This window comes from Hyalella azteca, unplaced genomic scaffold, assembly GCF_000764305.2.
Source record: "Hyalella azteca isolate HAZT.00-mixed unplaced genomic scaffold, Hazt_2.0.2 contig13181, whole genome shotgun sequence".
Classification (NCBI taxonomy): Eukaryota; Metazoa; Arthropoda; class Malacostraca; order Amphipoda; family Hyalellidae; genus Hyalella; species Hyalella azteca.
The window spans coordinates 123,301-149,544 of record NW_025943110.1 but is presented as its reverse complement, the minus strand read 5'-3'; the positions used below and the strand labels follow the sequence as shown (position 1 = coordinate 149,544).

At 35.0% G+C, this 26,244-nt stretch overlaps 1 protein-coding gene across 2 annotated transcripts in view; it reads left to right on the top strand.

Annotated features, from left to right (window-relative positions):
* The window catches only part of LOC108681005 (transcription factor gaf1-like), a 36,979-nt gene extending 21,251 nt beyond the window's left edge, over positions 1-15,728 (top strand). Inside the window, exons 4-10 of one of the 2 annotated variants that reach the window (XM_047883528.1) lie at positions 631-749; positions 1,435-1,703; positions 1,998-2,130; positions 9,573-9,655; positions 10,331-10,492; positions 11,694-12,045; positions 12,592-15,728. In XM_047883528.1, the coding sequence (XP_047739484.1) occupies positions 631-749; positions 1,435-1,703; positions 1,998-2,130; positions 9,573-9,655; positions 10,331-10,492; positions 11,694-12,045; positions 12,592-13,505 (2,032 nt within the window). In that variant the 3' untranslated portion in view covers positions 13,506-15,728. Of the gene's footprint in view, positions 1-630; positions 750-1,434; positions 1,704-1,997; positions 2,131-8,220; positions 8,424-9,572; positions 9,656-10,330; positions 10,493-11,693; positions 12,046-12,591 lie in introns of both variants that reach the window. The other variant, XM_018169939.2, reaches the window with a different exon arrangement.
* The last annotated feature ends 10,516 nt before the right edge of the window (positions 15,729-26,244 follow it).

Here is a 26,244-nt window from a genome sequence, read left to right as displayed (position 1 = left end):
ATTTTCTTATTTTCACCTCAAAATTTGTATCCGAATTGTTGCATTAATAATTATATTGTTAAATGCTTCAAGGAAGCAATAATTCATTTTGTTCTCGAATTGAGAGAATATTTCGATGCTGAATTCTATAAATTTTGCAATGGAGAAGCTGCGCATAATCTCGGAAATTAATTTTTAAATTTTTACTAATTTCTGAAGTTCACTCATGATGTCATTGTTCATCTCAAACTTAATTGGCTATTACCTTACTCTTTCAATTGTAGCATTAGAAAATGTAATCGTTAAGTTGTTTAATTAAGTTCAAATCAGAATATTTTTACTCATCTTCACGGTCATTTGTGTTATATAATAATAATAAAAATAATAATAATAAATATAATTATGTTGGCACATATTCCTTCACTTCATATATAGTACTTGACACGTATTCCACAGCAGCCATAACAGCAACTAAATTATCGCGCACAACGCTCAATGAAGCAACTCTCTTTCAATTAATAGGATCCTTTTTCATACTATGCAGTCATAGGCAGTGGCAGCCGCAACATTAGCTGCAATAGTAGCAACAACTGCAACATGTAAAGAGGTGAAAAAGCAACGTTTGTTTAATATAATCCTTATTCTGTGCAGTGGCAGCAGCAATAACAGCAACAGCAGCACCAATAGCATCATGTACAACGGGGAAAGAAGCAACGTTTATCCCAGCGCGACTGACGCTTCTGTCGGGGCCTTTTGGCCGCAGCACAGCGGTAAGTTGCGTTATAATACGAATTATTACAATCAATCAGAAAATAAACACCGTGTTATCTGCTTTAGAGAAATTTGTTTGCCCTTGGTTTCATACGAACACTTTCATGGAAGGGTATTCAATCATTTCAAGTCGTTTTATAACGCTTCAATTTTTTGAAAAAAAAACACGGTATCTGCCTTTAAATCTTATAATCTTTTACTAAAGCAGCTATCATTTCCAAGAGAATAAAAGAGCGAATAGAAAATCATTTTCTTTCTTATATAAAATTTAAAACTTATACCTACAAATTTTAATTTTTTTTTTTTTTTGTAAATTTGCCAGCAAGAAATTTCCCCTTCTTAAGAATACTGCAGCAAAATGACCGTTCCTGAGCTTTGAATTCTATGCTCGCTCTTTCCCGAAGAGAAATAGCGATGAAAATCTCCTTAACAAATTTTACAGTGACATGAGGAGAATACATTTGTACGTTTCTGAGCTAGTAATCGTCATTTGAAACGAAGGCGGGATTCAAATTACAAAATAGTTTGATATTTTTACAAGCGGCATATTGTTAGGAGAAGGAATCTCAGAGAAAAAATTCGTATCAATATCAAACTACTTTAGGTGGAAATTCAGAATTAACAAATTTATCATGATAGAGTTTCATCGTGAAATGTTCATAAATATTTTTTATTTCCGTACAGCCGACTACACGGAATTCATGCACCACGCAAAACCATCACAAGCGGCGAGTGTCCCGTCTGCATCCACGATGACCAACAGCCTCACCTCCAACCTCGCTGCCAATATTAACTCTGGAATATCGTCTAATCTCCCGGGCAATTACTCCACTTTCCCCAAGACCTACAGCTACGGCAATGTTGTGCCTCCTTCCTACCATTCTTCTTATTCATTAGGTAGCCAAAGAGCTATGCAGATGACATCTGCACCTCAAATGGCTGCTCTCAATCAGGTTAGTTCTGCTTAAGAAAATAACATGATGTTCATAAATTTTCTACTTTGGAAGATCATGAGATGAACAGTAGCTTATTATTCCCGAAACTAAACATTAATTTATTATACAATTTTCACTTATTCAAGATTTTATCGAATTGGATGATTCCTGTATCGAACTCACAGAAGTTTATAATATTAATTGCCAAATTTAAACATCTGAAAACCTTATTATATCCCCTTCAACTGCATTTTGAGACAAAATTTTTTATTAAAGTATTTCTTAATTAACGGAATTCATGTTTGTGCGAAGGGACTTCAACAAGCTCCTTCCTCTATGTCTGCACTACCTCGGCCTGCTGCAGCGAGCTATTATAACGTACCTCTGGGCTTTGATAGTTCCCCATGGACCTACGAACACTACCCGGCCGCTCCTGCTGTTAAGAGTGAGTACATGTGTAGTGAATTAGCTTCCTATCGATAATACTCTAGACGATGGAAAATACCACGAATTTTCGGTGTGAGGGTTTCCAATGGCCCTTTTTAACAGGTTTTCTCTGGCAAAATATATTATAATGGCAAATGAACGCACAAGATAAACATAGGCAATATGGTAAATCTTACACCTTGATTGCTTATTTTTGCAGCGGAAAGCAAGGTGAACTGCTTTGATCATTGAAAAGTTATAATCTAAGTATCTTCAACTATCTTGTACTCAGAGGTCATTCCTTTCAAGTTGAAAAAATACGGTTATTCACTTTACGCAATTGTCTTGCGCAGCTTATAAGGTCGTTTTTCTTCCGCGTAAATTTGAGACGGTTACGTCAGAAGCCAGAGGCTGAATAATTTTTTTAACTTGATAGTTTTAGAGGATACGCTTCATATTCCTGTTGAACTATGTGTCGGCTCCGTAGCACTTGTTGTTGACAACATGCAACAAGAGCGTCGTAAACTATAATTTCATTACAGTTATATCATCAAATGCGCCGCATAAACTCGCGTCGAGTTTTATTTTAATAAAGAGACATTCATTGAGCACATATTTATCACCATGTTCGTAACTATAGTGGAGTTAGAAACTAATCCTACGCGATCTGAGATTTTTTACGGTAACTTTTCATCATGTAACGACAGATTTGTGTTGAAAAAAAAAATTATTTATTTTCACAGCTCATGCTGTGAAAAATTACTATGATCGAAATATCGATCATATAGTAATCATCGTCCAGTTCATTGGTATGGATAAATTTTCGTCGTATTGAGTGAAATTAGAATTAATATCTCGCTTTGCCATATCGATTATATAAAGTAATGCTATTTAATTTTCTTGGGTTGCTCGATAAAACAATATATATTTACCCTACACATTTTTTCTTTATTTAAAATAAAATATCTTTAATTAAAGATTTTGTTGACTTGTAACGTCGCTAACCGATTTCGTTAGTCAGAAGCCCCGAATCCTGATAACGCTCGGCCAGAGATCCTCGGCAAATTTTTAAATTCATGTCGCGCTTCACACTCGCATCCTGTGTTTCTGCCGACTGGGTATTTCCCGACTGTCTTCACCGTAAAGCTTGCGTAATTGAACTCAACTTAATGATTAATTTAGAAATTTAAATGAATGTTTTTCGCTAGATTTGGTTGCCAAGAATATGTATTAGTTATTTTTCATACAATTTCATAGAACGCGTCAACAAAATTTGTCGCTCCTGATTAGGGGGTTTGTTTGAAAACAGAAAAAATTACAATATAAAAAATTTCACCAGTATATTATTATTCAGTTATTGGAAGTACGGCGACTAGAGCAAAATGTTGTCTCTAATATGAATGATATATAGAGTTTCTCTGATCTTGACGAGATGGGAAAGCCACGGATGTTGAGACGAGCACAGTAGCCTAGAAACAATGCGAATATTCTTTTCTTCATCCAAATGTCACGTATGATGCCAATAATATTCTGATAAATTAATAGGAGTGAATATGCAGAGAAAATAATATTATTATATATATTCAATATTGTCATTTATTCGTTCATGTATGTGTGAGCCCACCAAAGACAATTAGGTAATCAAGATTTCTCGATTATTAAAGTTTTATTTTACGCAAAAGCACTGATGCCTCGCAAAACAATGTAAGGTCAAAATAGGCAAAGATTATTGATCCTAAAAATTAATAATTTTTTACTATTTATAAATTTACTGGTATACATGGTGCACTAGCCAATCTCTGTTGTATCATATACATGTACGACACAAATTTTACCAAGAAACCTGTAAGCAATTCCGTACGAACATATTTTTTTTGGGGGGGCGTATAAAATTCAATTAGAAGTAAGGGGTAAAATTCAATTAGAAAAGGGGAGTAATTTTGAATTGGCGGGGTTGTTACCCCCTTTCAAAATTCGATTAAAAAAGGGGGTAATGTTGCAATGAACACACAAATTAGAATATAAACGAATGACAGCCGAAGTGATGTTGTCCGTATTTGGGATGTATTAAATTCTGGTGCTGGTGTCCTGAGTGCGAACTGACACTTCCTGTCATACACTGTGGCCTAATACGGCCTGCTGTGAACGGATGCACTAATTATGTTCGTTATGTTAATGGAAGACATTTGGTCTAGACATGACCGTACAAATGTATAATATTTAGAGCAAAAACTTTGCTTCAGAATTTATATAAATACTAAATTTCGTAGGAAAATGACAAGTGTTGTGAGCTTATCTCCCTCCAGCGTATATTTTTTGATGCGCAGTTGTCGAGACTTGTTCGCTGCACGCCAAGAATGACGCAGTCATGCTCAATGCATTATGTTGCGCAGTCATGCACTTGCATTATGTTGCGCAGTCATGCTCTTGCATTATGTTGCCCACAATTGATACGCAATACGTTTAGTGTGATGTTTTCACCCCAAATGCAGTCAATACTGCATGGTCTTATAATGAACTTGAATGAATATAATGAATCATATAAATAATATAATGAATGATATAACTTGAAGTGATGAGCAATACTGCGCAGCGCAATACTACATGTACACTGTTAGAAGAATTACCGTTAACGGTATTACCGGCGTTTCAGTGGCCGGTCGACACGTGAAAAGAAACACCGTGTCACCGTTTTTATTTTAATTAAACACTAGAAATTCGTAAAACATCTGATGAAAACGGCGAAACAGTTTATTTTCACGGGGCGACCGGCCACTAGAACGCCAGTGGGACAGTTTTTTCACCGTTTTTTCTAACAGTGTATATACATCATCCGCAGCTCAAGCCAACGCTTCCAGGAATATTTCACAGCACCGCGCGTTCCTATCTACGTGAGCTAAGAGACGTGATAAGAGTCGCGGCAAATTATCGCAGCGCGTGCTGTCCATTTCACCATGATACCTGCCTCCAGGATGCTCTAAACCTGAACTTAATCTCTTAGCTAAATTTGTGGCCGTCATTATAGATCTGTAATTTACCTCAATTCCATATGCTGATACATTAAGTTTTGAAATTTTTGATGTTTTCACCCCAAATGCAGTCAATACTGCATGGTCTTATAATGAACTTGAATGAATATAATGAATTATATAAATAATATAATGAATTAAATAAATAATATAATGAATTATATAAATAATATAATGAATTATATAAATAATATAATGAATTATATAACTTGAAGCAAGAAGCAATACAACGCAGCGCCAAACTATATAACTGCTGCTAGCCATCATCCGCAGCTCGAGCCAACGCTTCCAGGAATATTTCACAGCACCGCGCGTTCCTATCTACGTGAGCTAAGAACCGTGATAAGAGTCTCAGCCAACTATCGCAGCGCGTGCTGTCCATTTCACCATGATACCTGACTCCAGGATGCTCTAAACCTGAACCTAATCTCTTATCTCATATTGTGGCCGTCATTCTAGATCTGTAATTTAACTCTATTCCATATGCTGATACATAAAGTTTTGAAATTTTTAAATTTTTATTTAAGTTTCCATAGAAATGTTTGTATAAAACATACTTCCACTGGTGAAATTTATTGCATGATTGTTTCCCCCCATAAGCCAAGTTACGTATTCGCACGCTGCAATATGTTCAAGTGCTCGTACCTCTACTTTCAAGCAAAATTTTAAATCACCATCCATATCAGTTAATTTAAACAGAAAATCAAATTCGCTTATTAAGGTTGATAAAGTCACCAAGGCATGTGATGTTAAACGATGTATGTATGCTTGGGAATATTTGCTGAAGAACTTCTCCCCAGTCGCTAATAGGTTTACAAAAGGCTTAGGGTGAAGTGTGCTACGAAGGCTCGGCGCTCTCAAGTCTCAGCCAACAACGACAATCGAGCGTCGGGTTCATATCGCTGCGATCTTCTCGCACCTTAGCTTCGACAGTTTGAATAACCTCGATGGGCCGGTGCCCTACACGAACTCTCTGTTAAAAAACAGACCGGCGATGGAAAGTTGCGGTTTAGTAAAGCTTTCATCGTTTTAATTGCTTCTAGTAAATATGATATCGCGAATAAGTTCCTCTTCCACGCAGAAAATATAAGGGGACAATAAACCGATAGATGATTAATAAAATGAAATTATTTTAAATATTGGTATTCAAGATCAACTTGAACATAACATTAGCTTAGCTATTGACATTCACGAATAATAATAATTCAATACTTGGTATTCTACACGTTACAATACGTGCATTATATTTTATGATGCACTTCCTAAATATTTAACACAAAGTCCTTTTTAATTTTGTTTTTGGTTAGCTCCATGCTTCAGCAGGGATCACTTTAAAGGTGTTAGAAAATAATCTAGCAGCTTATCGATCTTCGCTTATAATATATGTATAACAATCTTGTAACACTGTACTTGTCAAGTACGGATGTCAACAAATCATGTGAAGTAAACGGCTTATGAACAAAGTATTCATATTGTTCACAAAATTTGCCCCAACAAATCATGTGACGTAAAATGCTTGTGGAGAAAGTATTCTTAGTGTTCACAAAATTTACCCATGGGGTTAAATGGTTGGTTTTCTCACGGTTGCTGAGCCCTCGAGACGCACTTGAGAGGACTTGTACACCTCACTTGTCGGTGTTTGCTGAGCGTGCCTAATGCTTCGTTCTGTGTTCCGATGCTGGATATCATCGGCGTCTCGTAGGTTTATCATTACAGCAAAATGTCCAGCACTGTAGGCAAAAAAGTGCTAGTAATATGAAGCTAAACTATTATATATGATTTGTTTTTATTCTTCATTGTGAAAGCCGATTCAGATATTTAGAAATGAAATTGACACATTTTTACAATAGACACATTACACATATAATGGACACATTACACATTTTTGAAATTTTTAGAGATGATAGTGAACTCTTCTATGCAACACAAGATTGAGTTTTATGATTAATTGGAACAGTAGTATAGTATTTCAGAATATAAGTGCTTTAATAGGCTATGTACCATCGATAATCGAAGAATGTGAGATTCAGTTACTTGGAAAAAAACAATCGGTACATCATTTATTTGCTGTTTGCGTGATTTTATGATGAGGTAAAGTATGCAATATCTATTTTACAATTTACAAATCCTACACATTTAATGTTGACCCGAAAAATAATCAATTCGATTTTCTGCGGCTGTGCTTTAGAATAAAATATTAAAAACGTTTCTGGAATATCTCGTGTTTTTACTAATACAATACTATGGCGGAATTCTGATGAATTAACATTAAACTAGAATTGTTTGGTCATAAATAAATAGAAAACCTTGCACACATCTTAAACTTTTTAATTTTTTGCATTTAGATTCATTCCCAGAAGACGCATGGACAATGATCCGGCATTCTATATAATAAGTTAATGCAAATTAAACTTTTCAGAAGCTACCTCAACTCGACTATACTTTTCATGATTTTTTTTCAGTTCTTACGGCTCAGAAGTTTTTGCTGGTTTACGGCTCAGAAGTTTTCAAACTATTGTTTGAAAAAGTTTCTTAAATGAATAATTCTGTTGTTTTTTCCAATCCGTTTATTAGTAATCCAGTAAATATGTCGTTAATTGCTAAATACGCACAATTTTCTTCATAAATAACATCCGCATCAAGCTACTTAATTTTGCCATGCACTCTGGGGAATGAGTGATACGTTCACTTTTTGTCCTTAATTGTATGGATCATTCTAACTAAGTTTGGTCCGACAAAGGGGCTTATCAGTGCAACGGGCAGAGAGTGTCACTATTTTGACACATGATATAGAAAGTGTGAAAATAAATCATAGGAATCCATTATACACTCATCAACCGCATTGTAGAAAGTGTGATAATAAATCATAGGAATTCATTAAGTTTGGTCCGACAAAAAGGCTTATCAGTGCAATGGGCAGAGACTTATAACACTTATTATATGGTTTTATGGTATAGTCACTATTTTGACACACTATGTAGAAAGTGTTACAATAAATCATAGGAATTCAATATGCATTCGTCAACCGCATCGTAGAAAGTGTGATAATAAATCATAGGAATTCATTATGCACTCATCAGCCGCATACGCCGCGCTCACATCGGATGACTTTTGGTCATCATGCGATGGCCGCGAGTTGCGTGAATGCGTGAACTGTGGAGAGTCGCAGACACCGCTGTGGCGGCGTGACATCACAGGACATTACCTGTGCAACGCTTGTGGTCTTTACACGCGCACCAACGGCATCAACAGACCCTTGGGCAAGACCCCTACAAGGCGTCCAGTGAGACTTCCAAGTCCTTCAAGTGTGCATACGACTAGTGTGAATTCAAGAGGGTATATAAATTTCGTAAAACTAATTTGTCTTTTGGTTTTTGATACTTTAAATTATCTAAAATTATATGTCAGTAAAAGGCGAACTAATTTTTCATTATTTTTCATTGAAAAAGCATTCAAATTCATTTTTACGGACTGGTTTTTCAAAGGATTTGAAGAACCAGAATGCAAGGCAAGAGTTTCGTTTACACTTGGGTGAAAAATTATATATGCTCTGAATTCACGCTCGGTCAGCTCCCTTTGGCGCATTATTCAGCTTTTCAACTTGATACTGATACAGTATTGACACTATTGACTGTTTTTATAATTCCAAGCTTGCAGTTTGTACAGCCTTGTTTCAGCTCGCATCTTCTTGTCCATATTGTTTTTTTCAGCTGGCGTTGATAGGAGCCTGATAATTTAATTATATAACACTACACAAATACTTATTAACGACTTCGATCAAACACGCGTGAGGAAGGTAGCACATCATTCAAAAGTATACTTTTCTACGCTATACATATCAATGTCAATATCTTTGAATAAACTTTTTGAAACGAATGTACAGAAGATTAATTCACTGCATCACATGCTTAGAAACTTTGACTTTGGTGCATTCTTTTGCGCGAATGTTTGTTTGAGGGTTTTTGTTTTGCTTCAGCATGATTGAATGTTGAGAAAACTTTACCGGATTTTAAACGTACTCTCCAAAATTATGCGATTCAAGTAAAATCGTAGTTTCTAAATCCATTTTCGATATTATTGTTAAATGTATTGTCTCAAATTATTATATTTGTCTCCGTGTGAGCGTGACTTATGTCAAGCACAAGTCAGTTGATCCATGACATTTGATTATATAGAGAAGAAAAATCTATTATTGGCTCTAATAAATTTCTACTTCGTTTGGACCTTGTTTGTGTTATGTCACCCAGTTGTCGAATCGAAATCAAACTATGATTTCAATCACATAATTTTTTTTTTTTTTTGCATGCAGCAATGCCTACAAGATAATAATATATTCTACCACCCGTTAAGTGCATTGGTTAAGCTGTCATTGCCTGGCTTTTGTGTTTGTGTTTGAACTAACGCTTTTTGTCTCGTTCTTTGCTTGTTGCAGTGGAGTCGTACATGACTAACCGGAGCTACTTGCCTCACAACCGATATCATCAGCCATACATGGACCACTCGAAGAGACGAGGGGTAGGTCCAAGTTATAGTCAATTATTTGATCAAAATTCAGAGCACTTAATAGAGTTTTTTTACTCAAGTCCTCTAATATGGATTAAAGTTCATTGAACCATTATATGATGAATGACGATTATCTTAAATAACAGGCTTTCACAAAGGCAATGTATAGATACTTTTTTCCTATCTTGGCTACAATAAAAAACGCCATTGCAATATAACTGGGTTAGAATTTCTTCACTACCTAGAATCTGCGTTCTAATTTGAATAATACTTATTTTTAGCTTGGGATGTAATGATAATATAGTACGATTTCTGCCCTGCACGACTTCCTTTATTCAATCTGCTTGCATGAACTTGCCCGCTTTACCTTTTACTTTTAAATTTTTGCTTAACTAATCATGAGATAGTGGAAACTTTTTTTACTAATTTTATGCATTTTTCATGGATGAAACAGCTTTTTTGGACGTTAAAATAAGTTGTTTAAAATGTGTCTACTCTGATGTTTCCATTTTGTTAAAATAAAAATATCACCTTAAATTGATGTGATGCAATATTAGGTTTGATTTGAATTATCTGTGTTTTACGAGAATGAAATTTGATCAATATTTAATTCTCACCGAACATAAAATATTTTAATATTACATAATGCATTTAGATGATCGCAAAAATAATCAATTTTCCTCACAGGGCACGCGTAAAGTAGACCAAGTGTGCACCAACTGTCAGACGACTGTGACGTCGCTGTGGCGAAGAAACCCTGCTGGCGAGCCCGTTTGCAACGCATGTGGACTTTATTTTAAACTGCATCAGTCCAACCGGCCAGGGTCTATGAAGAAAGACAGCTTACAGGTGAGAACTTGTCTATATTTTACCTAATGTACAATATTTATTTTAATGCATCAGTCCTACCGGCCAGGGTCCATGAAGAAAGACAGCTTGCAGGTGAGTACTTGTCTCTACTTTAACTAATGTACATCGGTATACTTTGGTTACGAATGAATTATTCTCAGCTTGGACGACTATATCTAAGAAGGGCAAAGTCGTTAACGAAATAAAAATGTCCATCGGTAACCTGATTTTCGATTTGCCAGTTCAAACTAAAAATATTGTTCGATATATTGAAAAAACTAATAAGAAAATTGCGAATAAAACAAATTCTCTGGTCTTCAATGAAACCTACTTTAACTATTGTACACCATTTATTTTAAACTGCATCAGGCCAACCGACCAGGGTCCATGAAGAAAGACAGCTTGCAGGTGAGTTCTTGTCTCTACTTTAACTATTGTACGCCATTTATTTTAAACAGCATCAGTCCAACCGGCCAGGGTCTATGAAGAAATACAGCTTGCAATAGACATCTAATATAACTATTATGCACCATATCAATATTCGCCTTAGTTACTGTGACCGATTGTTAGCGCCAATTCGTTTACGAATAATATTGTTATTGTTGTTTTTACCAAAACATAAAAGTTGAATAAATATTGAATTGATGAAATATTCAATTAACTTAAAATCAGGAATCGATTAGAATCGGGATAATAATGTGATTACTATAGAAGCGTTTCAGTAAAAATTATTACAAATTTTTTGCGATACCGATGAAAACAGATTGAAAAACGTTGTATTCAGTTCTGCCATCGCCTTCGAATGGGTATTATATAAGTTCTCGTAAAATCAATGTAAATTGATTCTTTTATGCAGTAATACAGACTTCACAGTTAATGGTAATACAATCAAATTACACTAAGAAAATGAGTAGTTAATGCTATCGTGCTGCTGTGAAGAGAATGTTTTCGTAAACACTATTGGATTCTTTTAGTTTTCAGTTAAATGACTGTGCCTAGTCTAAGGCCTCAAAGTAGCCTGTCTCGTAGATTAAAATTAGTAGCTATGCCACATGTCAGCTTTATATAGAGCTTAGTTAGTTAGGGAAACTAAAACGAACCTAGCCTTTTGAAAGCTATAACATGCAGCTATTTGGAAAACTTGATTAGAATATTTAATATTTTATTCATTATAACTCTTTTCATATTTTCCAACTGCCAGCGCCGGAAGCGAAAGTCGAAAACGGGCGAAAAAACTCGCGGTGGTTCAGGCTCCTCTTCGTCCAAGAAATCTTCTTCCGATACTGCCACGTCTCTCGGTGTTGGCAAACTCAGAGCTTCGACTTCCTCTGCAGCGCAGTCAGTGACCATGAAAGGTGCATCATCGTCTTCCGCCGTCGAAGGATCGTCTTCTGCACAATACTTCACACCGAATTCTTCGTCGTCATCGTCTGGACTAATCACAGACACGTCAGTGGCAGCAGCAGGTGTCGGTACCACGGCATCACACAATACAAGCGCCACGTCAGCACCAGCAGCCGACCAAGAGACTAGCAAAATACCTACCACAGTTGGTAAGCGCGTCGTAAATTTTAGACACCTTTTTAGTGTGTTGTCACCCTACTTTTTAACATTTTTTAATGAAAAACACATAGTTAAATGGCTTTCAATCGATGTTTATATGGATCCATGGACTTCATTTATACGTATATCGTATATCAAAATCTACTGGACAGTAATGTATGTAGTCTTTATCTTGATAAATGTAGTCTTTTTCTTAGTCTGTATCTTGTATAAATACTTGTATTTTAGTCTGATACCGCCTATTGAACGGTTGCCATTTTCAAATCATGCTATTTTTATTTTGATTTATGTTTTAGTTTTTATCGAATTTTATCGAATTCTCAGCTTGATTTCCATTATATCAAACATAGTTCACACTAATTTTGAGGGAAACAATGTTTTTAATGACATCTTCCAAGTCAGAATATCTACGTAATGTTAGTTGCGTACCTCAATTTTCAGACGATTCAATCCTCATCGCTCGTCCTCTAAATTCGTAGGAACTTGAAAGCTTCTTTTTGAAAAATGATATTGAACGAATTCTTTCTCACTTACAGTGAAAGTGGAACAAGGAATCGGCGGGACTTTTGAGACGAATGCCAGTGCTGTCTCAAACTTCTCATACTCCTACGGTTCGTCAGTGTACGGAAGTCAAGATTATGTCAACACTTTTCCCTCAAGCAATACCTCCAATACGACGATTGCCCTCTCCTCTGCCAGGGATTCGCAAACAATCTCGTACACATCATCTTCCCAGACCCCTACGGTTCTCGCCAGTTCTCCCATACCCACAACGACCGTAGCAGAAAACGTTGTCCTCAACTCTGGGTCGTTCTTTGAGCCTTCCGCTGATGCTTTCAGGGATTTTGAACTAAAAGCTCCACAAATCAACAATTTTAGTTATTCCGTCCTTCCAAACGACATATCTAGTACCACCTACCAAGGCTGTCAAGTAAAAAATGAGCCTTCGTCACCAGGTTCGCGGACTGAAAATTTGGATGTCGAAGGCTCCTTGAACAATTCGCCCGCCAGTTTGCCGGTGGCAGCAGCCGACCGTTCGGCAATTCCGAATTTCTTTTCCCAGCAAAATCCCTACGAGACATTAGCCGGCATGAGTTCAATGAACTCGGCTACTAAAGGTGAGGGGATCACCATGAGATCCATTGACTATTCCAACACGACACTTACTTCCGCAACTTCCACGCCTGAGGTGTCATTGACCTCGGTCCAGATAGCCGGAGGGTCGCCCCCAAGCGCCCACAACGTTTCTTACAGCAACGTACCTGTAGAAGCCTTGGCGCATTCCACCTACACCATATCGTACGAGTCTGACCAAGTGCCTCTTGCTACCAATGGATCTGCTGGTCAAATGATGGCTGCTTCACATGGTGTGATGACATCATCGGCTGCAACGCCCACTTCCTACAGCGCATTTTCGGCAGAAGATCTGAGAAAAAGCGCACACCAGTGATTAATTAGCGTGTGTCAAAACATTCTTGCTTGTTGTTTATATCATTATGGTATTTCTTTGTTTTTAATGTTAATAATTTTAAATACGACTTAGGTCACGAGAGAATTTTGATTGAAGAAACGTGAAATGTTGTTGATACTTCTTGACTGAACTGACTACACTTGGTTCTCTCAAATGAGAAAATTTTAAGTGGCTGTTTCCGATTGTTACTAGGGCTCAAAGTTTGGATTATGCTCTAATTATTTTTTGTCTTTGTTTGTTGGTTTTTTTCTTTCTAGAATAATAATTCGTGGATTGGTGTTCGTTAAATTCATTAACGAATCTATCTTCTGCATGGACTCAATGTCAAAAATTTGTGTAAACGTCTAAATCGAACATGGAGTGTAAGAGCCTGAGCCGTGATTGCGAATGTGTTCAAAGCCTTCGAACATGGGGTTTTAAACCTCTAATAGACTGGAGTTGTTCCATGGCTACTTTGAAGTGCGATAAGTTTGTGAACTAGACTGTTTAAAATCTCAGGTGAAGCCGCTTCCAAATAAAACGAACTCAAATCTTATAGCGACATAGCAGGGATCTTTCCTAAATTCAATGCATCTACGAGAATAAGTTGCATAAGCATTATATCAATTGTCAGCTCTTTACCTTGCGTGAAGACAACCTAGAGCACAAGTAACAAGGTTGCCTCAATTCCGTTTAATCCGGAATTGTACTTTGCCCAAAACTAAACGTAATAATACAAGCTAACATAATTATTAGTTTTAATCTGTATGGGAAATTTTTCGTTCTCCATTTTACTATCTACTTATAAGGGTTCTATACCTCGAAATTCAAATCATTCATTTCATGTTTATGTAAAGGAGTTGTCCAGACGACGCATTTGCACTTGACTGTTTTTAGAACGGTACCAGACGTTCCCGACTATCGTCATGCTCCTGAATCCTTATGTAATATTTATCGAGAGCGTTGTAAAATTACTGCACTGTACAGTATGTAGAATGATGTAGAAGAAGCGCGATATCAACGCCTGAGAAATGTATGATTGCGATAGGAAATATGCCGGTGTATATCTAACGTGTTACTTTTACAGTTCACACATGGTTGCAATTTCATTGCTCTGAACCCTCAGAAAATTCTTGGAGCCAATTTATTGCTTTAAAAATTAAGTAGATCAATTACTTGCTGAAATGTTGACTAGTAGGTGTGATGATTCATGTAAAAAGTTGTAAATGAGTTTCTGAAATTATTTGCATTTCTAAATGTACCCTAATAATTTAAAAGCAGAGTGAACGCCACAGAAATTCACAGTATCTTCATCAAAAAATGTTTCAGAGACCAGCTCCATCATCATTTCATCACTTTTTCCGATTCCAAATGTGAGGCATCGTAGTTACGACTTGTTTAAATTTTTGATGACTGCGTATGAGATATGATCCGGCAAATTTACGATTCATGGCCATTATTTTAGCTATTGTCCGAATTATTAGGAAGATATATATTTTTTTAGCGAATTATACCAGGCCTTGGTCGTTCACTCTATCGAAATCTTATACTGAATTTGAAAAGTATTCCTCGAAGTGCCTTACCCCTGTACAGTAGATATGTCAGCGGCACTTTACAATATCTTACAAACTTTCAGCCCATTATTTTTATTATGTATATATAAATACCTAAATGTTTTACGCAAACAACGAAAAAGTACAATTCAAAAATTATTTCACAAAGTACAGCTCTTGAATTGCACGCTACTAATTGTATACGAATATTTGTCCACGTTCTTTGTTTTATGGATATGTCAGGAATGAATGTTGAAAGACATTCATGAATGTGAATGAATGTCGTGTCTGGAATGAATGTTGAAAGGCTGGACACCGATGTAATGATGCCAGGCTTAAGGAAAAAAACTATAATGTCCAATCGTATAATAATTGTTTATGTTAGCAAATTTACAGTGAAGTTTTTTTAGTTATAAGGTTTTTGTTCGAAATAAGAGTCGTGAGTTTTCTACGTTACGGAAGCTTGTGCGCTTGTAATTTAAAAAAAATAATAACTTAATTTAATGACGCGCGCAATTGCTTCATGAGTAACAGATTTTCGGCGAAGTTGGTTGTAGTTCCAGCTAATACACGTGGAATAAAATTTTTGTACATACTTTAACATAGATAAAATCATGAGTTTGGTGTTTTTCTGATTTTTTCCATAGCCATTACACATATCAATTTAAAATTATTTTCTTTTTCCTAATGCACGGGTAAAAATTTTATCTGCTATTGATTGAAAGTGGGAGCTCAAGTTACCAATAATTTGGGAATTACCAACTAAGCATTCATTACCTTACGTAATTCATACATTCATTTTCAGTATTCATTTTAGCTACGGTAAAAAGTCACGCACCAGCCTTCAACACGCTGCATAGTCTACGGTATTTACCCGTTATATTCAAGTACACGTTTCGCCTAAGAAATAGTCAAACTTCCTCCATAATTTCAATATGTTCGTTGAAAACTCCGAAACATGTCTGGGCAAGATAGTCGTCACTTTCATCATAAAAGTGACAGAAATAAATTAGCGTTTAGGTGGCTAGCAAACTAGTAAATCCGCAATCAAACTAAATCATCAAGGGTGCGAATGTCATATTTTTTTCTTGTTTTATTACTGGTAAAAGTTTTTGGACGGGGATTCCGATTCACGTTGAGGTGCAAGTTTGATATATTCTTACAAATCCCTACCACATTTAAACAATCAAAACAATTTAATAATCATTTTAATTCTGGCTCGTCAATTAATCGGAGCAATGGCGATCTCGCTATAGTTTCCACTGATGTTCGATTGGCTTTGAAAAATTGTCATGTAATGGATCTGAATTAATTTATCTTTGCTGGAATTGCATATTACCTTCAAAAATTATGGAAATTGCTTTACTTCAGTGCATGTCAGTATGAATGAAGAATTGTGAATGTTCATTAATTAACGAATAATTCCCCAGAAATATTCTTACATCTTTTCTTAACGACTTCCCTTGTATTTTATTCATCTGGTTATTCACTCAACAGGCACAAAAACGTACAATTACTATGCAACAACTTATCGACAGATCTAAGCATGCACATATATTAAAAGTTAAAATTCAACAATAGGTTAAAATGAATTAATTTACTTTTATAACGGCGAATGGCCAAACGAATCCATAAGAATGTAAGCCGACATTTAATTTAAAAACATTATTAAAGATATCAATCCAAGACATCTTATTCTACTTACCCTAAATTAAAAACGAATTCATCAAAAATTAATGTAATCATCACCAAGAATTTGGACGGCTCCACTAATAATTGCAACTAGATTACAATTGAGGCCATTAAATAGGTCCTGTTAATAAAAAATATACATTGGTAACACAGCGTTTGAGTGACATCGGCCAGATGGTACTACCGTTATCATATTAATTTTTTTTTAACTTCCGATGATTTTACTCTGACTCTTGATGAGATCGTAAGGATGAGATAATAATTTTAAATTACCTAGCAGACTCTCCGGTTTCTTTTGAAAACTACATGAACAGTGTAACCTGGCCTCCAAAATAAAATTCCACTTGTTCACATCAATATTAAGACAAGAATTTCATTAAGACAAGAATTTCATAACTCTAACTCATCAGTTTAACATTCTTATCCCGTTAGCGTGACAGAGGCACTCATACAGTGTTGCTGAGTGCCGGTAATGCGTGAGCGGCACCGCAGGCGCAGAGCAGGCACAGCGCCAGATACCTGCTGATAAGAATGCATTAGCCGCCGCTGCGCTTGCTCCTATAACCACGTCCTTATGTGCGCGGGAGCGACGGTTGCTTCTCAATATTCATTTACACAGGTGAAGATGGCGGCAAGAAATAAGGTAAACTGACGTGCTCGTTGAATCTAACCCTTTGGCTAGATTTACGTGCTCGGTAAATCTAACCCTTTGGCAACCACCCTTTCCTGGCAATGCAGAAATACACATTTCATCTCTACCACGTTACTGAAAATTATTCATCGGAAAAATGTTGGCTGGCTTCATATTTGTCCACCTGGCCATAGCGCAGCCTAAAATTGATGGCGATATATATATTCAATTAGGCGAATGAGCTTCATACATAACCGTCACTCAAAGGCGACGTATAGATGTGGCGACTATAAATGCTTCTGGGAGAAGGTTTCATAAAAAATTAAATACTGACATTAAAAACGTGGCTGCCATGAAGAGGAAATTATTTTTGCGTCAAAATTATAACCAAAGACAAACAAAATTGCAAACGCGTTCGCCGATGCGGATTTGGAGGCAAAAATTGAGTGGGACACAATGCAGCTCTTTCCTTCATTTATTTTCATTTTATTAAAAGAATAATTCATAAAACTGGTGTCTTTAGTTCATTTTGCCATAAAACTGATGCCCCTAACCCATTTGACCATAATACTTTTGATATTAATTTATTTGAAAACAAATCTTATAATCTCTATATTAGTTAACTGGCGCACGCAAGTGTATACAAATTTTTTAGGTTGAAAATTTTGCAGAGAATTTTTTAAACATTTAAAAAATGTAACTGGAGAACCTGTTTATTAAAATAGACATTAATAATAATGAAAAAATACAAATGAAATTTCCATGATTAATTTTTTAATATTAATTTTCTTACCATAATAACTCTGTTTCAATTGTTGAAATGATGTTTTAAAGGAAAAATATGAACAAATTACTAATTAACTGTAATTAGTTTGAATATGATAAGAACTTTCCACCCTGAATTGAGAAAATGCTCAGCGAAAATAATTTTAGATCCTTGCAGAGTCACACTGATAAAACTCGTGGATTAAAAATGAAGTTTGCGTTTTGAGAGTCAAATGAACAAAAACCTTATAGCTTATGGTCGAATTGTTACAAATAGTGTCGAGTTTCATGAATTTTACACTCACGGCTCCATTACCAATTTTATACTTCATGGGTTACTTTAATCGATTTAAATACGCCTTAGACTTGTATATCCCGCTCATGTTATTTTCCACATGCTTTATTTTTTTCCAATCTGAAGACAATAGAAAAATAGTGAAAAAATATATTAAAAATAGGTATAAAATATATTAATTTTTTATACAAAAATACGCATGCGAATAGCGAATAGTTTTACAATTTTTTCATCTGACAATTGACGGTCAATTGCCAGGTTTTAACCGCAAACCTGCCGCATATAATTAAAATCAAAATTCTATCCTCACCGAACCCCCGTCATCTGCAAATCATTATATTTTTGCCGTAACTAGATTTTTCGCCACGATGAAATCAACTGAATTTTTTTGTTGCGTCGAAAATTATAACCATTGAATATTTTATATCACAAAAACCATTTGTAGAATTCTAACTTTTCAAAATAACATGTTTTAATATCTAGAACATCTACATTTACTTGTGAATTTTGGCGCTGATCACTCACCCACCACATTACCGAGCATTGTAACATATAATTTTTAGTCTCAAATCAGCATTAATGTTCATTTACCTTATTGAAATGCGTGCCGAATATTTGAGACATGCAGAGCGCGGTATTTCTTAAAAGGTTTGCATTTAAATAAAAAAAAATTATTTTTCTTCTTTTGCTAGATTATTTACGTACGCCTATATTGGAAATACTCTACTGTTATTCGTAGTGATGCACTTGAATCGTACCTACGATACCTGCGGCTATCTGGTCACCAAAGAACGACCCTAGGCAAAAAATGTATCGTCAAAATACTCTATACATTTCCTCAATAAAAAGAAAACATTTCCGCTAGTATTTCTCATTGTTCTGAATTTATTCGAGTAATACGCGAGCAGTTGGATCCTAGAATATGAATTCAAATCACAACATCAATAGTATTCATTTGTAAATTCACCTGCAAGAATGCTTATAATTTGCGCTGCCGCTTTGTCTTCCATCTAATACTCTGTATCTTTACGTTGCTTTTTCTTTGTAGCTTTAAATTATGGGATCAAACTTTATTCGAACATGCCATCAGTACATGAATATTTTTTATTATATTCTGGAAGTGTAACTTCGTGTGTGAGGTTTTTTTACACATATAAAATTTACAAACTTTCTATATCAAGGATGAATTTGCACTAACGTTTCACCTATCAGAAAATGTACCCAGATTTTCCCTCACTTCCAATAGTTAAGTTTAATGCAGTTTTGGCGTTTCTGCAAATTTTAACGGTCGCTTCGATGTGATGAGAGAGAAGTTCCTATGTCACAAAGAGACGTGTTAGATTAAGCTGTCGATAAGAAGTTTTGTTATATCTTGCGATAAGACATAAGTTATCGCCTATAATGATGCTCAGCATCTAAGAAAGATATATTGTTTCTGTAGGTTACTTTCAAACATTACTTTGCATCTTATACATAACATTTTAGTAGAGTTTACAGAAAATTAATTAAATGGAAAAGGAGTTGTTGCTCCAAAAAAAGCAGGTATGGGTTAAAAAGTAAAGCAGGTATGGGTTAAAAAGTAAAGTAAAGCAGGTATGGGTTAAATTGGAGTTGCAAGGAGCAAGCATATAGGAAGAGTTTGTAGGCCTGGGTTGAACGATCAAATTTCTTGTAGGTAAAAATTTTCTTGGTGGCTTACGGTGGTAGCCGATTAGCGATAGCGAGTGCGAGTTACGTTAGCTTTACCGTCTCCGCCCTTAACTCAAATGTGAGGATAAGAAACAGAAAGATAATAATGATAGTTTATCGGCATGATATTGTCTTTATCTGGTCCGGTGTTCATTTAAACTGGTACTCTGTAAAGCTAGAGGAGTTAGTGATGGTTCCGATTGCCGTGTGGTTTACGAACTTTTCCCGCTGTGTACGGTAGCTGCTGCGTCTTCCTCATCGACGTTCAGGAATACGTACAGACTTTGAAGAAGCACGGTATCCTTCTGAACTATTATATAATTGAACAGATTAAAATAGAGACACGAGATTTGAAAACAATTTTCAGAAGAATCGTGGATGGAGTGGAAAGGTTCGCTTTGGAATTCTCTAATAAGACAGTATATTATTTTGTGACAAAGTGACTGAAATAAAAAAAAGTGAATTTATTAGCAGTGGAATTTGTACGTCGGCCTTCATGATCGTGACTATGAAAAGTTGGAATTTGAAAATTATTTTGAGAATTAATATTAATTAAGTTAAATAATAAATTGAAACATTTTATCTGCATTTAAATCACTGAAAGATCATAGACTAATATTCTATCAGAAACCAGAAAAATATTCCCGAAGAAGGCTATAACTAAGCTTTAACTGGAAACCTAAAGTTTAAATACATTCGTAATGATTGTAAATTTTCCTTCTGAATTATCATGACGTTTAATATGTCAATCTGTGTACTTGAGTGCTCCGTGAGATTCTTTTCGTACGCATTTTGTTATATATTTATTAGATAACACGGTACGAGGAACTAAATTTTATTCACAACCCTACCCATTTCCTAACACCGGCTAAAATTAGTTCAAAGTTACATGCAATGCGTCTGAAGCGGTCCAGTGACAAGTTCTGGTCGCTTTACTGGGAGCCTTTATCTCATGTGCTTACGTACTTCATATTCGCCTCGTTTTCACGCTATTGTCATACAGCGTATTAGGTATCATAGAGATTTCACACACACACAAAGCCTATAATTTGTGTAATATAATAATAATAATATAATACCTAGGATATATTTAACCTCTGTGAGATTTCGCACACAGAGTACCACAGAGGTAAAAAAATGTGATTTAGTGTAATTTATTAATTAAAAGATAGTAATTTTATTGGTTTGATCAAAAATAGGTAAATTTGTACATGGTTTATCATGAGTACATTTATTTCAAATATGACGCGACTTGCATATGATATAGTAAAATTGTGAATTGAAATTCTGAGCTTATAACACCGTCCGATTGTCGCTTGTTACATTTTGTCGCATTGGTTCTGGAAGCTTTTTAAAACAATCGTCTATAATATTTTCTGAACCAACATGGAACCATTTTATCAAATTCAAACCAACTGTATACATTAAGTATCATATTCGATAATTAATTTGTTCAGTGCGTATTACAAGTAAGCTACATGATAATGAAAGAAAACGTGTCCATCTCTACGTAATGTGGGAAGTTCAAAGAAAACGATTCGTTGATTAACTTATGTATCTCTGTCCATGCGCACAATTTGTTACAGGTAACGATCGTGGAAAAGAGGTTATTTTATTTTCTGCAGGGTATTAGTTCAACAATGTACAGATTGCAAAACAAGGCGTACAGTTTTGAAGATAAGCCTCAATTGACCGAAATTATTGATCGCATTCACATTAAGAAATCATCCAGAACATCCACCAGTTGTTTATACGCGTACGTTAATTAATGGCCGTAAGTGTTATAGATTGTAAAGAAAAAGATATGATCTCTCATTTCCCATAGCTTTCAAGTGTTAAAATCCTTTCATTTTAATCAACCCATCCATATTTTATCTTTCAATTTATTTTTCATAATAATATATTATGACAGCGGTTAACGATTTAAAAATGGGTTAAGTTGTTATTTTGGTGAGGTGAGTGCCAATTGGCATTCATGTACAAGAACAAATGAAAATATTGACTAATAAAAATGATTATATTCATCCACGGTGTATTTACTGACTTGAACGTTATTCGAGATATGGCCAAATAAGCGAAATGATTTAAATAATTACATCCCGGCCTAGGATCATTTAAATACAGGAGACATTCATTCTAGGATATAATTTCCATTACCTTCAAACGTCATTGATATCTACAAACAATTTTATGTATTATTTTTCATGTGGAAATTCAAAGGAATTTTTTTCAAACCTTTTCTATGCATTTATTCCACACTACCCGGCATAACTTTTGTCTGTGAAATAGAGTATGAGGGAAACAGAACAACAGCAAATAAGCGGCAAGGGGCAAGCAAAAGGACGTCAGCTTCATTTCGGTTGCAAGCGCAGTGGTTCGCAATTTTTTTTCAACTTGTAAAAAAGTATATAAATTTAAATATATTGTTTTAAAGTGCATAAATTAATACACAATTCTCTCGCCAATAGCAACAATTTTAACATACATAAATTTGTTCACTTCCCAGCCAACCTAAGGAGATTGATAAATTTACCCCTGAACACTATTGAACACTATTGAACACTTTTTTTTCCGTGTGCTAATTTGTCCAAAATTTAGGGAAAATGACTTCAAACATAATGGTTTGCATATATTAATGGTTTAAATATGGTGAAATATTAGAATCCATTTGGTCCAGTATGTCCATTAAGTATAATATAATACAAAATTGATTAGTACGCGACCATCTCAACAATAATTCTGTATTATCCTAAGTCATTCATAATTTTGTTGCTTCATGAATTCGATAAACACGATCCACAGAATGAAAACTTGAAAAATTTTGCACTTGACATTCGGATTAAACCTAGAAAAAAGCTATTTAAATTGGTATGTCATCAATACATTACCATCAGACAATTTATAAAATGTACAGATTTTTTATGGAAATTATGAAAATTTTATGCTAAGCTTTTAATCAATTTTTACTAAAAGGTCCGACAGAGCATGTTTAGTAACAGTAATTAATTATAAGTAAATGTATCCTAGGTTAAATTTGAAATTTTAAGTGCGATGTTTTAGGCAGTCAGCCACTGAACTAGGGTGAAACGAAGGTAATATAAACCTAGATAGAATTTATAGGTAAAAGGTAGAATTTGGGTAAAAGGTAAAAAAGTTAAAGTATCATTTGTTAATTGTATTAGTGGATAATGATGATTACATTGATTTTTAGGCTGATATTAATATTTATTTTTGTGTACGTGTTACCTCTGTCTGACATACCAAGTTTTTAATAAATGAAAAGTGAAGTCGCTATTGGCTGAATTTGCTTTTGAGTTAGGGTATCATTTGTTCATTGTATTAGTGAATAATGATGATTAAAATGATTTTTAGGTTGATATTATCTAGTTTTTTCTTCAATTTACTAATGAGACGCATAAAACTAAGCATGGAGTATATCAAATAAATTCAGATCTTGACATCGCAGACAAACGGTGCAATGGAACAATATTGCGCGCGATGTGGGAAGGCGGCTCAGGCTTGGCAGATAAGATCGATAACGCCACTTTCCTTATCAGTTCATGTATACAAAAATTAGGTGGGCTGATTGAAAACGATGAGCAAAATTGATGATTGAAGTTAACCAAATTTGACTTTGAATCATTTGTTGCACATGCTTTCATATTGGTACACCAGAATAAATTATATCCATCTACTCCTGCATAAGGAAATTTGTATAACTAAATAATGTAACAAGTGTTATTTTTTTCACAAAGACTTATGCGTGGTAATTGGAACTCGAAATGACGCTTTGAGATTTACTATATTTACTATATATTTACTATATTTACTACTACTTCGTTAATAGGTAAATGTTATTATTTAATTTTTAAATACACTAGCTCGTATCTTAACTCAACATTGCCAAAGTTCAAGTTTGAAGAACTACACTTGTTACCTGTAATGTTTTTAGTACAGAAGCAGATTGTAGTTTATTTGAAAATATTTGGCTATTCATTTAAAAAATTCAATCAGTCTTGAATTTTTTAGTATAAAGCAACGCATGGTGCTTCAATTTCGCAGAGATCGATGAATTCACTAGTCTTTTATTTAGTTAAATTTGAAATCTGAAAACATCGCACCCAACGTAGAATTTATATCGTTTGTTTCTAGTCATTGTCAGGAAATTTCTTCCTGAGTCATAACCAGAATACTAATTTAGATTATTTTTTCTTATATCCTATGTGATTGCGATATTATATTTGATTATGGCTTCTATTGACTATATTTAAAATTAATCAAATCATAAGTTCAACTAATAACATATGAGTTTCGGCCCAAAGTCAATTCTTTATCATTATCTACCGAACAAACTTGAATCGAGTGGACAAATTTTCTCGACTTTATTGAAGAGACGACAGTTAGCTAACTAATTTACTGGGTGAAGCAGTAAATTATTTATTTTGCCGCTCTATGGACTATGTATCTTCAAATTTATGTGTTCTTCAGTAGGGAAGCTCTTTTGCATATCAATGTAATCTAGGTCAGGAACTAATCAGTGAATTGTTTGACTGAAATTCAGCAAATTGTTTCACTGAAATTCAGTGACGAACGAAGCATTCTGCCCGTCACGAAAATAAACCCCGCTTACAAAACGGACGTTTCCAAATTTTATCGAAATAAATTGCGGAAAAATAATTCTATGTGGTGCGAGCAATATAATATCATGATCATATGATAGACGTCTGTTGGTTTTTTCGTGATAATATTCGTCGGAAATTTTTAATGATATCATTCACACGCTATTTTGGATGCCGGTGAAAAATATGACGTCAGCGATTGCATGAACCTGAGAAATGGCGTAACAATGGACCGTTCATGTTCAGGTAGAAGACAATACTCATTTTTCCTGTGGAAGATTGAAAGTCATTGAAAGAAAACATTGATTCTACGTGTATAAAATAATAATTCCGTCGAATGTGATGGTTCTGAAAATGATTAACATGCAGTGGGCATCGAAATTGAGAAATTTAGAGCATGAGCGAGTGAACTTCTCTGAGACGAGAAATTATAAGTCACATACAAAGTAAATGATCCTTTTTGGAAGTTAGTAAGATTCTGTGTTAAGATCTATATTGGGATTTCAGTGACACTGGACTCACATGGTGTGATCAGTGTATGTACTCAATTGAGCTTTAGCAAACGTTTCATTTTTGATTGAAGCTAACATGCTGGTAAAAATTTTGCTCAACAAAGCATTTGAATTGAAATTTCATTGCAAATATATTACGTATATAACATGGTACCCGGAAGTGTTAGATTTAAGTCTTGTGAGGAACCCAGCACTCATGGTGGCTGGAGAAGATAGGTAGCTTTATTTGTGTGTTAAACTATTGCATGCTGATGTAATTTTTCCGGTAAATATTTTGAACTTTATGAGCAGAGACTTTTTCCTTGTATGTTTGTGATCAGAAAGACCCTCCGAAAAAATTCATAAAAAATACCAAAAAATCCTTCGGAAGATCCGTCAAAATAAACGTAAAATACCGAAAAATTCGTCTAAAGATCCTTCGGAAAGGTACCGAAAAAATCACATTGATTCCTCATTATAATGAGTGCACGCGTTTCACCGGTAGGTTGCAACTCTTTCGACTGCCATCATTCATGCGGAACAACCGAACGCTTCATGAAATTAAATTCAAAAACAGTTAAACGAATTTCTTGCTAACTCATTAGAAGTTTAACATTTTAGTGAACAAATACTGAAATTCATCATCAAAGATTATTAAAACGAAAGTACGGTGTTTACTATGCAGGAATTAATACGAAAGCGAGGGATATATTTCAAACAATGTTAGTCGTTTCATAAAACGTAACCAAAAATTTGAAAATTTATTTATTCATAACTAAATTTTGCCCGTGAGAACAACACCTGTATAATATACAGTCTTCTTAATTAAGGAGGACTTCTACGCCCCCTCAGTCTGACCTCCCTTGAGGAGCGGCAGCGATAGCTGGTCGATGTTATCATCGTCGCTTGCGATAAGCGATAAGCCAACACGATAGCGCCTCTCTCTCCGTAAACAAGAAGCGATATGAACCGTCCGACTCTGTAACATGTTCCTCACTATTGCC